The sequence below is a fragment of the Tasmannia lanceolata genome, unplaced genomic scaffold (assembly GCF_043159265.1).
Source record: "Tasmannia lanceolata isolate RefF3 unplaced genomic scaffold, GAP_Taslan_0.1 ptg000012l, whole genome shotgun sequence".
Lineage (NCBI taxonomy): Eukaryota > Viridiplantae > Streptophyta > Magnoliopsida > Canellales > Winteraceae > Tasmannia > Tasmannia lanceolata.
The window spans coordinates 1,173,375-1,190,030 of record NW_027518689.1 but is presented as its reverse complement, the minus strand read 5'-3'; the positions used below and the strand labels follow the sequence as shown (position 1 = coordinate 1,190,030).

Genomic DNA, 16,656 nt, shown 5'->3' with positions numbered 1-16,656 from the left:
AAAATGTTGAGCTTGTATGGTGTCACGTTTTGAGGGGGCTTTTGTATCCCAAGGAAGATCTAAATAAGACAAGGTTCAGTTCAAAAGAATAGCCAGAACTTTAAATAATTTACTGACAGGCAACATTGGCATGTAAATAATATAAATATCAATTATTACCTATTCTATTTTGGTAGGTAATTATTACCATTTCAATATCATCTGCATAGCCCAAAAAACACAAGTCTGAAGTTATGGCTGAGAACCTACAAGTTTGCCAACATCCTCTGCATTCGACTTCCATCCAATGCAAGAATGTGATCTAGGGACGAATTCAAAGACCTGTCAAATCTCCACATTCCTGAGAGAATAGCAGCTCCTGCAAAATTGATTGAACTACTCAAGCTATCAAATGGCATTCCTAATGACATTCAAAAAGCCTAAAACTCATGGTAAAGAAAAAGAAAATTCTTCCCTGTGGGAATTTTCTGCTTGTTGATTTAGGCTAAGAAGGTGCTATAGTCAATATATGCTCCAGTTACATATCCAATAGTCTTGCTAGAACAAAAGGATAGCTATCAAGTTTATCGTGTTGAATAATGGGTAAACATAGTAAAGAGCACATTCTTTGTAAAATGGCACTATTTTCTTCAAGAGCATTACACTGTGTTCCATTCATAAGAATTAGGATATTACCACATTAACCTTTTCCTTGTCCTCTAGTGATATTTTATATTCTTTTGGATATGATTTAACAAGTTATACTTTTTGCATATTATTGACATTATGTCAAGCATGCAAATGTCTATGCCTATGTTATATTCAAACTCCCTAAGTCGCAAATGAAAAGCAGTGGTTATTAACTCACCTCCAGAATAGTTGAATCTCTGTCCATATGTAAGCCTCTGTGTCGCTGCCAGGCAAAAGGAGGATTTAGCAGAAAAATATCATAAAATTCAGAACTAAAACTACAAAGAAATAAACAACAAAATAACCATGCATTTACAAGATACAAAACAAAATTTCTTGTATGAAATAAAATATGCAATCAAGAGCCAAACATACCTAAAGCATCGTAAATACAGGAAATTAAATCATGAGAATATTTTGAAGTACATGTAGAAACTTATTTGTATGGATCCAAGCACAGAGAACCTTATAAAGGTCAGAAGTAATATTGAACATTAAATCCAAAGTGCAGAGTAGTGAACAACAAAATAGGCACACGTCCAGAACGTTTTCCCCATGTTTCCTGAACGTTTCCCACGCGTTTCATGCATTTTTTAAATTCAAATCGTTTTCATTTTGGAAACGCGTTTCCCACCTTCCCCATGCATTTCCTGCAACAGCCCTCTTCTTCTCAATCTGACAGTAGCGGAAACTCTTATGGAGGAAACAAGAAATGGAACAACAACAAGAGTGATAACCGCAGTAACAATAACAGCAATGCCAGTCGTCGTGATGATGACGTTAATGATTGCACCCGCTTGAAGGAGCTTGTCAAAAACAATCCCAACAACAACCAACACCAACAGCGAGGCAAAATGATCACAGTCGTCATATTCAGAATGCCAACCATGGGCAAAGCAAAATCAAAGCCAGAACCAAGTCAGAAAACCAAACAAGACCCTCGTAATTACAGAACGATGGGAATAACAAGCGACCTCTCTGCCAATTCACGCCATCGATGCCAGATCCTTTCATTACTATTGGACAAAGGCCATGTTCAGCTCCTGACATCAAAGCCAGTGCTAGCACTGTCCCGCCTTACTGGAACATGTTGGCCTATTGTGCTTTCCATCATGGTTCAGGGCATCTTACTTAATAACTAAAAATGGAATTCTTAAGCACAAGATCCAGCCCTGGAAAAATGACTGTGCCTCAAGAGGATGCTCCATCAAACCCAATAAAAAAACATGGGGAATTTCAAGGACTCCCTACCTCCGCACAGGTCTGTTGCTTCAGCAACCCTAGATGCCCTGGAATATGAATGATAGAATCCATGACGTCATATTAGAGGGCATATAAGGTAAAAGCATGGTTTTAAATTTCGGTTTCGGCTAAAATTTCGGACTTATCCGAAACTGAAATTTCAGCCGAAATCCCGAAATTTGGTATTGCCCATCGAAATGCCTATTTTTTGGGATGAAATTTCGACTGAAATTTCGTTAATTTTGTTTGAAATTCTTCAACGGAATAAAATATTACTATTTAAATACAAATTTCACCGAAATTTAGCAAATTTCGGTTTCGGTACGTTTCGGTTTCGGTCCTCACCGAAATCCGAAATTTCGGATTTCGGTCGAAATTTAAAACCATGGGTAAAAGCAATATAAAGATAGTTAACCTTGGAATATGTAATGCTTCAGAGTTTAGGAAAATTAAAATAGAAACTGCATGTTCTCAGTTTCTAGGATCAATATTAATTAGTTTGAGCATCAGATCTTAATTCATATAAGTTCCCCAAAAAGCAGAGAGTAGATGACTTAGTCTCTGCCCAACATCCATGTCAGGACTTGTAACACTTTAGCCTATAATTCAGTTTTAATGTGAGGACTTCATCAATAGGTACCGATATGTTACTCTTAAAAGTTAAAATATCAATGGCCACCACGGCAAGTACATGTTTCATTGGTTGCCCATGTGACAGCTTGAAATGACAAAATGCATCACGCTTTGTACTGCCAATATATTCTTCTTGGGATGCAAATCCCAATACAGAGTCTGACAATTGCTAGCTGCTTCAGACATTAAAATTTCATTTTTCTACTTCAGATTGCTATTAAGAGTTCTAATTTAGCTTTCTCCAGAACTAGTTGCTTCTAACACGAAAGAAACCATCCAATTTTCCAATGGGCAGTATAATTTCACATCACAAGAGCAGCTGTACAGCCCGAAGATAAACCACAATCGTAGGTTTCTCTCTTCACATAGGGGGACACAGAATAGATCTAGCGCCAAAGGTAAAGGGACACCTGTACACATCTGAGGTATGACCTATCCATAACAATTGGAAGGAGAATGACCTGTTCAGGTCCTTGAATCAGCAACAACTGGAGGGTGTCATGTAACTTTGAAGGATCTAGTCCAAAATGATTAGCCACCTTGAATCCTTCCTTACGCAATAACTTGTCGAGATAAGGAGCTAAGCATTCCTAATCTTATATAAGAATATATTAGCAAGAAAAAAAACAAAAAGCTAAGGATGTATATACTATCTACTACAATCATCAAGAAGGATTTCAAGGAAAGTACAGGTCAAGGAGTTAATTTCAATATATAAATTTGTAATTCTGGCAAAAAAGTATTGGAAATATACAAATGGATCAAATCCCTCAGTTAAGTTGGAGCAAGAAGAGACTAAAATGGTAATAGGCACAATAACAAAAATATAAGTAACAAAAATATTCCAATAATGAAATCAGTTGTAGTAAAATAAGTCCTAAAATTAACATTTTAAGAAACCCAACACAGCTATGTGTGTATGTATGGATGATAGATAAGCATGGGTTAAATATGAGAAAAAAGTACCTGCCCACACAATACCTGACGCAACGCAGGCGCCAATTGTAAAATCCCTAATTGCTCTTCCCTTACATGTTCGAAGAACATTCTCCTCTTCAAGTGTCAGTTTATCCTGTGAGTGTATATAAAACATGCATTACAGGTGATATACTGGCAACATCATTTGCAATTCTCAACTTAAAATCCCTAATAACTATCCACAGTCCTGACGTGATCAGATGTGAGACAAAAGTTTGTTGCTCAAATGTTTTAACCCATGCTACTGAAAAACAGCACAATTCGAACAAAACTTGTCACAAGTCCAGACTGAAAATAGCACCGAAGGGAGGCTCGAGCAGTGATAACAATAAGGAAACAGGTCCCAGAATGAGAATTGGCTTTGCCTGGAGTACTGTAATTTTGCCAGCATGATGTCACTATTATTACATCATGATAACATCAGGAGGCAGTCCAAGCCACCTTAGTTTGACCTAAATTTTCAAAAGAGGGGTCGTTTTATGTAGAGAAGATTTTAGGCATTTTTTGAATGTTATTACAATGATTTTGAGGGTTTCTAAAAACAAGAAGTTGCAGAAGTAGTTAGAAACTTAGAATAGAAATTGGTGGAAGATTAGGAACAGAAACCAGAATTAAAAGACAGTTGGAAGAAAAATACTAGAAAGGGATTGAAGAGAAATCGAAGAAATTTATAGACATTTTAGTGGCACTGCTTTGTGTTGGACTTTGTTGTAGCGGTAAACATTTTTAGCTACTTGAAATTGTTCTAGAGCACTAAAATGGGAGAATTGGTTAGATTTAAAAAGTAGAAGTAATAGAAAAGACAATTGAACTTTTACAGTTCCTCCCCCCCCCGCCTTCTAAATTTCTAAATTTCAACTTTTGATGTTTGAGCTTAGAGAATCCAGGTCTAGGGGGATTTCCTCATGTGCACGATAGCAATGTTACATGGCCGTTGTCGAGTCCTAAAGGGTGAAAGACTCGTATGAGGAGGATGTGTTTGGCCCTTAAAAATGGAATCCTTCCCTTCGACAGTGCTTGGCCCTTAAGATGGAATCCTCCCCTTCGACCTCTATGTCCTTGATTCTTTGGTTATTGAAGGAGATTGATTCACTAACACTATCTGATGGGTTAAGGATAGAAACGGCTTCCCTTGGAGATTTACCAACACTCTCGAGGAATTGTTGGATCGTATTGAGGGCCATCCAATCACTTTTCAGAATTATTTTTGGTCAGCCAATTATGAGGCAGACTCCCTTGCTCGGAGTGGTGTTTATAGGAATTTTCTGGTTGTTGGGGACCATTTCCCTTTTGATGCGCCCATTCAGGTGGGATGTTTTCTTTTTCTTTGTCCCTTTCTTCTTCCTTGTTTTCTGCTGACCAAATTGGACATGGTTTGTTCTTTAGCTTTTAAATAAAGATTTCCATCATTCAAATAAGGTAAAATAGAGAAGGGACGTTGAATCATCATAGGAGTAAGCATTTGTTAGAGGATTATTTATATATGTTTACCTCAGCTCTTAAGAACTTTGTTAAGTCAACTTTGAATATTGGAGTAAAAAATTGCACTGTATGGCTTCTAGTTGGTTAATTCATTCAATTAGGATTTATTTATGCACTGTTTCGTTCTTGTTTAGTGACTTTATTATAGTTCTTTGATATATTGGATTGTATCATCGTAGCAAGTCTGTATCCAAGTGGGCTTGTCAAAATTTGAGAAATCTGCAACTTTTGACTCATATCAGTGGTGGGCATAGTCATAGATGGAATCAATCTTTGAGAGAGAAGAAATTGATCATTGTGGATAAAGAGATGCTGAAATCCAGCTTCGTCGATGTTGATTTGATCATTGATGTGAAAATTCAATCCAAGTAGATATTTGGGTCATGACGAAATAATTATGGATCTCATAACTCCCAAGAACCCACCTCCAACTCGTGCTCCATGTGAAGAGCCATTTGAGGAGGATATTCCATCCCGTCGCAGATGAGACTATTATCGAGCCATAGACTACGGGAGAAGATCAAGAAGTTTAGTTTAAAGGTGAAATTCTCAAACTTGATAGACATCTTCATCCAATCAATTCATTCATTGGTTGATGACGGAATAGAAATTTATCCAGCATCAATAAACACGTCGGGTTTGTGGGATCAACTCCAATTGACTTGATCATCAAGAAAAATGCAAGATCAGCAACTAGAAGAAGATGGAAAAGAAGTTGAAGAAAAAATATCCTCCTACCAACTATTCACAAATACTATTCTAAAGGTATCAAACTTTGAAGAAAGGAGGAAAGGTTTTTACTATATACCAACACAGTCAAGGCATTTCATCAAGGGTGAATAGACCTAGGTCCATCATATAGGATCTTGTGGCTTACACCATTTTGACACTAGGCAATCACCGTGTCACTTAGTGACCACCCGAAGCTCAGGGGATTGCCCTAACTCGAGGCAGATATTTACACTCCAAGGATATATAGAGCACCGTGTTCTCCTCCCAATGAGAATGATTTATAGGGCATTCACTCCCTCACAAAAAAATTCCTTCCAGTATTAGAGATCAATTGAATTCCATTATTGTCATTCTTTTATTAAGAGATAACCAGAAGCATACCAAAAGCAAAAGAAAGAGGGATAGAATCGATCCCTTCGCAAGGGAAGCAACAAAAAGTAAAGCAAAAAATGATTTAAAATGAAGTAATACTAGATCCAACCCGAATATCCTCCCTGTCCACCCCTATCTCTAGCCAAAACATCAGTATGCCATTGGCACGTGTGAGAGACGCTTATAACTCTTCAGATAGATATTCTAGGCACTTATATGAGGCCCAAGCAATAGTGTTCAACCTTTGGCTTTGAATGATATAGAATTTAATTGTACAGGCAACCACTCCAAGTTGGAATCCTTGGCTTTGAAAATGTGATCATTTTACACCCTACGTCATCAAAAAACAAAACAAAAAAATGTGATCATTTTGTTCCTTACAAATGCCCCACAAAAATGCAAAAAAGTCGATTTTCCAAAGCGTAAGTCTGACCAAGAGAGGTTAAGTCCTAACCATTAATAAGGTCCCCACATTTCTTGTGAACACCCACTGAGCCCTAAAACACTTTAGAACAGCACCACAAACCAAGAAGACCATCATACAATGGATAAAGAATTAAAGATGTGACTAGCAGATTCTTCCACTTCTCTACAATTGCACCTATTTAACAATCTAACTTTCGCCCCAAAACACTTTAGAACAGCGCCACAAACCAAGAAGACCATCATCCAATGGATAAAGATGTGACAAGTAGATTCGTCCGCTTCTCTACAATTGCACCTATTTGACAATCTAACTGTCTTGGTCTCCTTCAATGATCAAAAGTACTAATGTTTTCGACAATAGCAATCCAACAAAAAATCGTCGCATGAGAAGGAACTGGGTCAATAAAAACAATGAGAGTACTGTCACCATCAACACGAGTCATGGAAGCAAAAAAAGGATCACATTGGAAAGTTGCTCATAGAGTCCCATGTACAACATCTTTTGTTCTTCTCCAAGGAGAAATATAAGTGTTATCCAACCTACTTAAAAGATCAAAGAAAATATCCATTTCCTCATTTTTAAGATTTCTTATAAACGTCCACACCTAATCGATCTAGTTGCTCACTGGATTGTAGCAATTTGAGATCTGAGCATCCTTGTTGGAGACCAAAGCATTAAGACATGGAATATCTGCAAGAGCGAAGAATCACCCATACAGGGTTCTTCCCAAAATCCGACTCCTAGCCTTTTCCAACACTATAACCAATAACCAACAAGAATGTGCGCACCACACACCTTGATCTACAAACTCCCTAACAATAGCGATTGTGATGATTAATGAAGTCCTACTCATTTAGATCAGGAGATTATCAGTCTATAATGACATTTTGTCAAAGAGAATATCTTTTCTCCCCAAATCCACTTGCCCAAAAGGGCCCACTTTCTTCATTTCTTGATGGGATGCTTTATTTTCTTATTGTCCTCCTTTCCTTCTCATAAAAAGTCTCTTGGCAACTTTTCAATTCCTTATGCAAAAAAATCAAAATGTTGAAGAGAGACATAAAGTACATTAGAAGGTTAGCGAGCAATCCTTACAAGTATAATGTGTCCCCCAAAAGAAAAATATTTCTTCTTCATATATTCAATTTTTCTCTTCGTAAAGAGAGACTTATTATTATGTAATAATATATTTGTTAGATAAAACAGGGGAATGCATCCTCTACCTGGATTCACGTGTGAAAACGGCGGGCCTTCCCACCGTTCTTCTTAACGGAACATCTTTCAATAATTAAGGCCAACAAGCTCGTTGAAAGCATCCCCAACCCCAAGGGAAGACCAAGATAGAAGACAAGAAGGACATATGGCTTAATTGTGAGCTCAAAAACCTTGTGATGCTCCACAAATATACAAGAAGGGAAATTTTAGCCATATTGATCCTACAGCCAAAACATCACCTCAAACCACCTTAGAATACCGCAGAGACTACATACTTCATCATCATTGTTGTGACCAAAGATCAGCACATTGTTGCATATGCCAAGTGAGACATCAAGGGATATTACCGCTAACTTTAAATTCTTCAATCAGACCACAATTGATGCAGGACAATACCTAATTTAGGAAAAATCCTACACTCCTAGTGGGATTGAGACTTTAGGACAATTTAGGGCTTATGCGAAAAACTAAAAGAACACTTAACAACTTACCTAGGGCCGAATTAACGCCTAATTAATCTATGGGAAGCAGCAATAATGAGACTTAAATAGCATAAATAATTGTAAAGATTGTAATTAAGCATGAACTAAACCTAATACAAATCAATCAAAGCGATAAGGATTCGTAAGAAGAATTGATAATAGAAAGATTAGTCTTAAACTAGGCCTACGCCAACCAATTAAAGAACTAAAAGCTAATGCAAGTACCAATGAAATAGATGTCACACAAGCATGAAAATAATAATATCCAATGAAGAAAAACAAAAAAAAATGTCCAGCAGCAGTAGAAGGCTCAAAACGGTCCAGTTTTGGGTTATAGGGGTATTTTGGTAATTTAGCGGATCTGGGATTTTTGTTTAATACTGCTGTCCAAATCTTAGATTAAGGTTTAGAAGGTAAAAGAAAGGTTAATCTAGGATTTAGGCTCTGATTTGATGGTAGGTTTAGGCTAGGGATTTTTAAAAAGGGTTTCCAGGCTTGAAAAGGGTGTGAATTTTCAATTGGCTGCAAAAGGGGTTTAAAGTTAGTGTTCTTGGGTGTTTAGGCTGAGGTTTAATCATAAAAACAATCCTTCAAAATCTCATAACAAGATCTTGGAGAACAAGGGAGATTTATGGATTTGGGGTTTTCTAGTTTTAGGGTTCAAGAACAAAGAAAATAGAAAATCTGATTTACTAACCTTATTTGTAAGGGTGTCAGTTTAGGCTTGGGCTCGGCTCGGCATGGGCTCGGCTCGAATCATTAACAAGCGGAGCCGAGCCGTCTCGTTAAGCTTAACGAGCCGAGCCCGAGCTAGGCCAGGCTCGGCTCGGCTCGTAGGCTCGTTAAGAACTTAATATATATAAAATTATAAATATAAATATATGAAGTGAGCCTACGTGGCCGTGTAGAGAAGCTATCTACTCCTCCCCGTTTTATTAACGCTGGGGCAAAATAGACTGTCGGATGGCTTCATTTTCAGCCGTTTGATGAAAAGCAAAGTTAGGTTGAAAAAAAAACATTTCTAAACCCTTGACAGAAAGAAAAAATAGGCGCTTTCTCTCTCGCGAAGAAGCTTTGTCTCTTCTCTCCACCTCTCACCTATCTCTACTCTCCACCTCTCTTCCTCATAAAAGAAGCTTCATCTTCTTCCTCTCGGCAGCGTACCAGGTATGATTCTTCCCCTCGTTTCATTTTTTCTTGTTTTTTTGTGAAAACCACTAAACCAGTTGATTAGGGTTCGAACCTACTGGTTCATTAGGGTTCGAACCAGCAAATAGAACCCTAATCATCTGGAGGAAAACGGGTTCTTTTTCTTTACGTTTGATTTGTTTTTGTTTTGAAAACCCTAATAGAACCATCTTCTTTGATTATTTTTTTGGTTGTCAAAAAAATACCCTAATCGAACCAGTAGAATCGAACCATCTTCTTTGATTTTTTAGGGTATATACGATTCTTCATGATTCACCCCCATTCTGTCGTGATTTTATATCAAAATTGAAAATTTGAAACAGGTCACAACTGCATTCAGGGTTTTTAGGGAAAAAAAATTCAACAAATGAGCTCGGTAAGGCTCGTGAGCCTGGCTAAGCCAAGCCCGAGCTGGGTTATCGTGCTTAACGAGCCAAGCCGAGCTGGGCCAAGCTCGGCTCGGCTCGTTTACACCCCTACTTGTTTGTGTTGATTTGATTGAAGAAATAGATGAGAATAGATGAAAGGAGATTAGAGAAGAATGGTTCCAAGGCACCAAGAGGAGAAGTGAAGAAGTCCAAGCCACAATAGCTCTCACAAAAAAATTCTCAATTCTATTCAATATTCAAAAGTCTCTACATTGCTTTCATAAGATATATTTATAAGAAAAGAAACCCTAGAAGATAACTTAAAGTTAAAAACTAATCTCAACCATTCATCTAATCTAAAGCAAAGCTAAATAAAGATAAAAACTTACCTAAAATAGTAATCCCGTAATAAACCTATACCACTTTCTTAAAACACTCATAACTTGCTCAAATCACATCTAAATCATGTGATCTTGGGCCCATTAGATAGGGAATTGAAAACCCTTTCTAATAATACCAAAAACACGTCAAACGGATGAGATTTGATGCCTAAAAAGTAGGGTACAAATAAAATGACGAAAATAGAAAGTAAATAATAAAAAAAAGATGGCAATGTCTGTGACTCATGCTAGAGTCTCCGCCATCAGTCTCGTCCATGTCTACGGTTGTAAACCTTGAATCCACGCCCATTGTTGATGTCCCCATCAACAATCCTCGCCGCGCATGAAAACTTGGCTTAAAGGTTTCCCAGTGATCATGAAAAGAGGTATCACCTTACATGATCACTATAGAGATATTACAAAAAATGTTGATCCCTTCTCGAGTCATGGTCTTCGCGTCATGGTCTTATAGAGGGAGAGTCCGTTTCTTTCTGCTACACTTTCGCTAGTTTGGAAGGAAAGAAACAGCAGAGACTTTAAGAGGATATCAAAGAGTCGTCATAGTATCTTTTTTTGAATGATAAAGAATATTCGTAGTATCCAACAACAAATTTTCTCCATTGTTTCCTGTTGGGCAGCAACTCTTCCCATATTTACAGTTTCTCAGTAAATCTCTTCCAATAGGTCTTGAGAGGAGATCTGCATGAGATGTTGCAAAAAGGAATGTCCGCGTCCTAGATGGAATCTTCTTATCCGGGCTTCCTGAAATTGAATTTCGATGATTTTATTCAAGGGAATTCGTGCTCGACAACAGTTGGTGGCCTCCTGATGAACTCTGAGAGCCAGGATGGATGATATTTTTTTGGCCTTACTAGCGAGAAGGATTCCAATGAGGCTGTGGTGCAGGCAATGCTATGTGAGATTCTTCTCGCTCGCAGGTTGTTGTTGGATTTTTTGTTGGTTGAGGGTGATTACATTAACGTTATTAGGTGAGTTAGGGATGATGTCAACTGCCATTGAAGAAATTCTTGACATAGTTGGGGATCATTCTATAATTTTTCAGCACATTCATCGATCAGCCAATAGTGAAGCGAACATTGTTCATTCGGTGGATGAGCGTAGGGAGCTTGAGACTTTTGACCATCTTCCCCTGAGGCTCTATTCATATTTTGACGTTGTTTCTTTCTTCTTCCATTCTCCTTTTTAGTGATGTTTGTTGACCACATCAGTCTTGCTTGTTGGCTCATTTAAATAAATTTTCATCATTCAAAAAAAAAAAATACTCGATCCCTTCTCCTTCACTTTCATGTTTATAAATTCGTTGGCCACAAGAACACCATCAAGAATTCATATGCCTTTGATAAACAAACCTCAGAAAGACAACAACTTTGAACATTCATACTTAGGCAAGTTTTCATTTTTTCCCCTTAATGTATGCGTCATTCTTTTTTTTTGTTCTTTCATTCATCTTTTATCTATGTCCAGGTAAGATCTAAGATACCAAAAGCTATATGTTTCTGTTCTACTCTTTCATTTTATTTTATATTTTGCAAAGGACTTATCAACATGATTCGGAACTCACAATTGTCAGCATCAAGATCAAAAACTCCAGGCTGGAGATATAGTTATTTTATTTCCAACTAGAAAGGGAAGTTCCATAGAATGTGTTGATTTTGTTACTAAAGAGGGTCTTTCAGCATAAATCACACCATGTCATTTCGTGGGAAAACACCTGCAATTGTCCAACCACCCAAGGTATTCTTTGATAAACCCCATATCCAATGACCCTAGGGGTGTAAACGAGCCGAGCTTGGCCCAGCTCGGCTCGGCTAGTTAAGCTAAAAAATGCGGCTCGGGCTAGAACCAGGCTCGAGCTCGGCTCGGTTCCGCCAGGCTCGCGAGCCTTAACGAGCTTGGGTTATATTAAGGTCAATGATATATTCACACCCCTCATCTTCCCCGGACAGCCCTATCTAGTGTAATTTGACTACTCTTTTTACACCACGGGGGCTGGTCCAAGTAACAAATGGGGTACCAAAAAAGAAGTGACATATTTTGCCTTCCCCTTTCACTGCCTGGGCAACCCTTTTAGTATATAAACTAATATATAATATATATATTTAAATATATTAAATCCTTCACGAGCCTTAACGAGCCGAGCCAAAATTGACACCCTTAAATGACCCACAACCACCAAAAAATTGCAAAATGCATCAAATCAAACGCCTATCTTTAAACATGTCCAACCAACCACCCTGGAAATCCTAACGACCTACATTATCGATTGGTTTTTCTGTTACAAAAGAGGTCTAGATGCCATGATGGCTTTTAAAACAGTTGTTCAAAAAACCCTTTAGACTTATAACTAAAAAGAAACCCTTAAATAATTGTTCAATTCAAATTTTTGAATGTCATCCTTCTAATTTCAAAATCGAGAAATATTCTTAGGTTAAAGCTTAGTTTCATGGAAAAATCATCAAACAAGCGTAGAATTCTCGATAATAACAATTGAAAAACAACCGAAAGAGAGGAGATTAAAAATGACCATCTATTTAGCATTCTGGTTTCCAAATTAATAAATGGTGTGAGATGAGAATAGAAACAAGAGATGTAGAGAGAGAGAGAGAGAAGAAGAAGAAACCCTAGAAATACCTTGCTGGATCTGAGGATAGTTTCTAATTCGGCCAACGCGTCTCCCATTTTTTGCACGGCGCCCTGTGTTTGGAAGAAGGGGAAAAGATAACACTATTCTATTATCTTAAGTTCTTAACTACTTTAACTGAGATAGTCCTGTCCTAATTTATTTGGACAACCCATGGACACGTGGCATCTTATTGGGTGATTGAAACCGTCGATATGGTGGGCCACCATGAGGATAATTATTGCTCTAGATCTCATCCGTTAGATAAAGGGGTGCAAGACTCAAGAGACTAAAGTTTTCTTCCGTTTGGTTGCTGGAATTTTTTTGGTTCTCGGGATTTTTGTGGAACAAAAAACTTCCTGGGAGATTGGTGGAAAAAAAATCTCCATGGAAGTATCCCGGTAAAATATCCTATGTTTGGTTAACCGGACTATGGTGGGAAAAAAAATGCTTTATTTGGTTACTTGAACTGTTGGGAAGAAAAAAAATTCTTCTACAAGCTTATTTTTGGTTCCTGGGATTATTTTGGTTCCTGTGAGTTTTTTTTTTTTTTTTTTTTTCCTTTCATGCGGTTACGTGTGGGCTTATTTTGGTTCCTGGGATTATTTTGGGCCCACCAACCAAACGTGGGCTTCCTGCAGAAATTCCACAAAAGTCCCAAGCAACATCTCTCTCTCTCTCTGAAAGTAAGATCCAAAAGCAATTCGAAAAGGGTCCGGTTTCAGTTATCAAAAAAAAAATCAGTTAACCGAATAACTGAAATTATGGATAAAAATAATTTTTTTTTAAAAAAAGTGCTAACAAAATATGCTAGTGCCAACATCAGTAGCCTTAATTTATGTTGATATCCTTCTAAATTAACCATTATCTCTAAATTAATCATCGCAAAATCGCATTTCACGACTGACATACCTTTCAGAAGATCTTGTCTTATTCATTTAATCATATGAGCTGGCCGCTCTCACATGCAACATACAGTTGCAAAAAGCCTCTCTATGATAGTCCCTAACAAATCACAACTTGTATTTTTTCTCAAATGTTTGGGTTTTTTGCGAATGAAGTCTTCTACTTTGCTTTATTTGCAAAAAGAGTCTTTTAGTTTCACAATTTGCAAATAGAGTCATCACTTTTGGGTGGATTTTGCAAATCAGGTTATGTCATCAATTTATGACCAAAATACTTCTTTTTTTTAACTCTTAACAAGCCTAAAATGTCCTTACATATGAAAAGATGAAATTTATCTTTTAAAAAGACCAAAACATCCATGATGCTCACGGATATGTTTTGATAAGGCAGGTCACACCTAGTCAACTCAAACTCATGCATCGGGTCGGGCCCACCAATTTGCCTTATGTTCTTATGGGGTAGAGCCCATGTATAGGGTAGGGTTCATAATTTTACAGCTTATGTTGTGATAGGGTGGGCTCATTTTGTTTACACCTATGAATAACATAGGCCAAGAATGCATTGATTGGGTAGGTCTCACGATCGCCTATGTTTGGTTGACCGGACTATGGTGGGAAAAAAAATGCTTTGTTTGGTTACTTGAATTGTTGGGAAGAAAAAAATTCTTCTACAAGCTTATTTTTGGTTCCTCGGATTATTTTGGTTCCTGTGAGTTTTTTTTTTTTTCCCTTTCCTGGGGTTTCGTGCGGGCTTATTTTGGTTCCTGGGATTATTTTGGGCCCACCAACCAAACGTGGGTTTCCTGCAGAAATTCCACAAAAGTCTCAAGCAACATCTCTCTCTCTCTCTCTCTCTCTCTCTCTCTCTCTCTCTCTCTCTCTCTCTCTTTCTGAAAGTAAGATCCAAAAGCAATCCGAAAAGGGTTCGGTTTCAGTTATCTAAAAAAAAAAAATCGGTTAACCGAATAATTGAAATTATGGATAAAAATAATTTTTTTTAAAAAAAAGTGCTAACAAAATATGCTAGTGCCAACATCAGTAGCCTTAATTTATGTTGATATCCTTCTAAATTAACCATTATCTCTAAATTAATCATCGCAAAATCGCATTTCACGACTGACATACCTTTCAGAAGATCTTGTCGTATTCATTTAATCATCTGAGCTGGCCGCTCTCACATGCAACATCCAGCGGCAAAAAGCCTCTCTATGATAGTCCCTAACAAATCACAACTTGTATTTTTTTCTCAAATGTTTGGGTTTTTTGCGAATGAAGTCTTCTACTTTCCTTTATTTGCAAAAAGAGTCTTTTAGTTTCACAATTTGCAAATAGAGTCATCACTTTTGGGTGGATTTTGCAAATCAGGTTATGTCATCAATTTATGACCAAAATACATTTTTTTTTTACTCTTAACAAGCCCAAAATGTCCTTACATCCTGAAAAGATGAAATTTATCTTTTAAAAAGACCAAAATACCCATGATGCTCACGGATATGTTTTGATAAGGCAGGTCACACCTAGTCAACTCAAACTCATGCATCAGGTCGGCCCCACCAATTTGCCTTCCCATGTATAGGGTAGGGTTCATAATTTTACAGCTTATGTTGTGATAGGGTGGGCTCATTTTGTTTACACCTATGAATAGCATAGGCCAAGAATGCATTGATTGGGTAGGTCTCACGATCTCCTATGTTTGGTTGACCGGACTATGGTGGGAAAAAAATGCTTTGTTTGGTTACTTGAACTGTTGGGAAGAAAAAAATTCTTCTACAAGCTTGTTTTTGGTTACTGGGATTATTTTGGTTCCTGTGAGTTTTTTTTTTTTTCCTTTCCTGGGGTTTCGTGCGGGCTTATTTTGGTTCCTGGGATTATTTTGGGCCCACCAACCAAACGTGGGTTTCCTGCAGAAATTTCACAAAAGTCCCAAGCAACATCTCTCTCTCTCTCTCTCTCTCTCTCTCTCTCTCTCTGTCTGAAAGTAAGATCCAAAAGCAATCCGAAAAGGGTCCGGTTTCGGTTATCTAAAAAAAAAAATCGGCTAACCGAATAACTGAAATTATGGATAAAAATACTTTTTTTTTAAAAAAAAGTGCTAACAAAATATGCTAGTGCCAACATCAGTAGCCTTAATTTATGTTGATATCCTTCTAAATTAACCATTATCTCTAAATTAATCATCGCAAAATCGCATTTCACGACTGACATACCTTTCAGAAGATCTTGTCTTATTCATTTAATCATCTGAGCTGGCCGCTCTCACATGCAACATCCAGTTGCAAAAAGCCTCTCTATGATAGTCCCTAACAAATCACAACTTGTATTTTTTCTCAAATGTTTAGGTTTTTTGCGAATGAAGTCTTCTACTGTGCTTTATTTGCAAAAAGAGTCTTTTATTTTCACAATTTGCAAATAGAGTCATCACTTTTGGGTGGATTTTGCAAATCAGGTTATGCCATCAATTTATGACCAAAATACTTTTTTTTTTTTTTTAACTCTTAACAAGCCCAAAATGTCCTTACATCTGAAAAGATGAAATTTATCTTTTAAAAAGACCAAAATACCCATGATGCTCACGGATATGTTCTGATGAGGCAGGTCACACCTTGTCAACTCAAACCCATGCATCAGGTCAGGCCCACCAATTTGCCTTATGTTTTTATGGGGTAGAGCCCAAGTATAGGATAGGGTTCATAATTTTACAGCTTATGTTGTGAAAGGGTGAGCTGATTTTGTTTACACCTATGCATAGGATAGGCCAAGAATGCATTGATTGGGTAGGTCTCACGATCTCCACCCGAGCCCATGTATAGAGTAGGGCATGTAATTTTTTGTCTTTTCATTCATGTGTAAAGAAATCTAGCATGGGCATTTTGGTCACAAAATTTGCAAAATTCACTCAAACTTTACTTCTCTATTTGCAAATTATCGAACAAGAAGAGTCC

At 37.4% G+C, this 16,656-nt stretch overlaps 1 protein-coding gene across 2 annotated transcripts in view; it reads right to left on the bottom strand.

Annotated features, from left to right (window-relative positions):
• The window catches only part of LOC143887009 (uncharacterized), a 33,523-nt gene extending 20,568 nt beyond the window's left edge, over nt 1–12,955 (bottom strand). The window contains exons 1-4 of one of the 2 annotated variants that reach the window (XM_077391134.1): nt 12,821–12,955; nt 3,511–3,616; nt 848–892; nt 250–358 (exon numbers count right to left, since the gene is read on the bottom strand). In XM_077391134.1, the coding sequence (XP_077247249.1) occupies nt 250–358; nt 848–892; nt 3,511–3,616; nt 12,821–12,868 (308 nt within the window). In that variant the 5' untranslated portion in view covers nt 12,869–12,955. The remainder of the gene's footprint in view (nt 1–249; nt 359–847; nt 893–3,510; nt 3,617–12,820) is intronic. The other variant, XM_077391136.1, reaches the window with a different exon arrangement.
• Between the last annotated feature and the right edge of the window lie 3,701 nt (nt 12,956–16,656).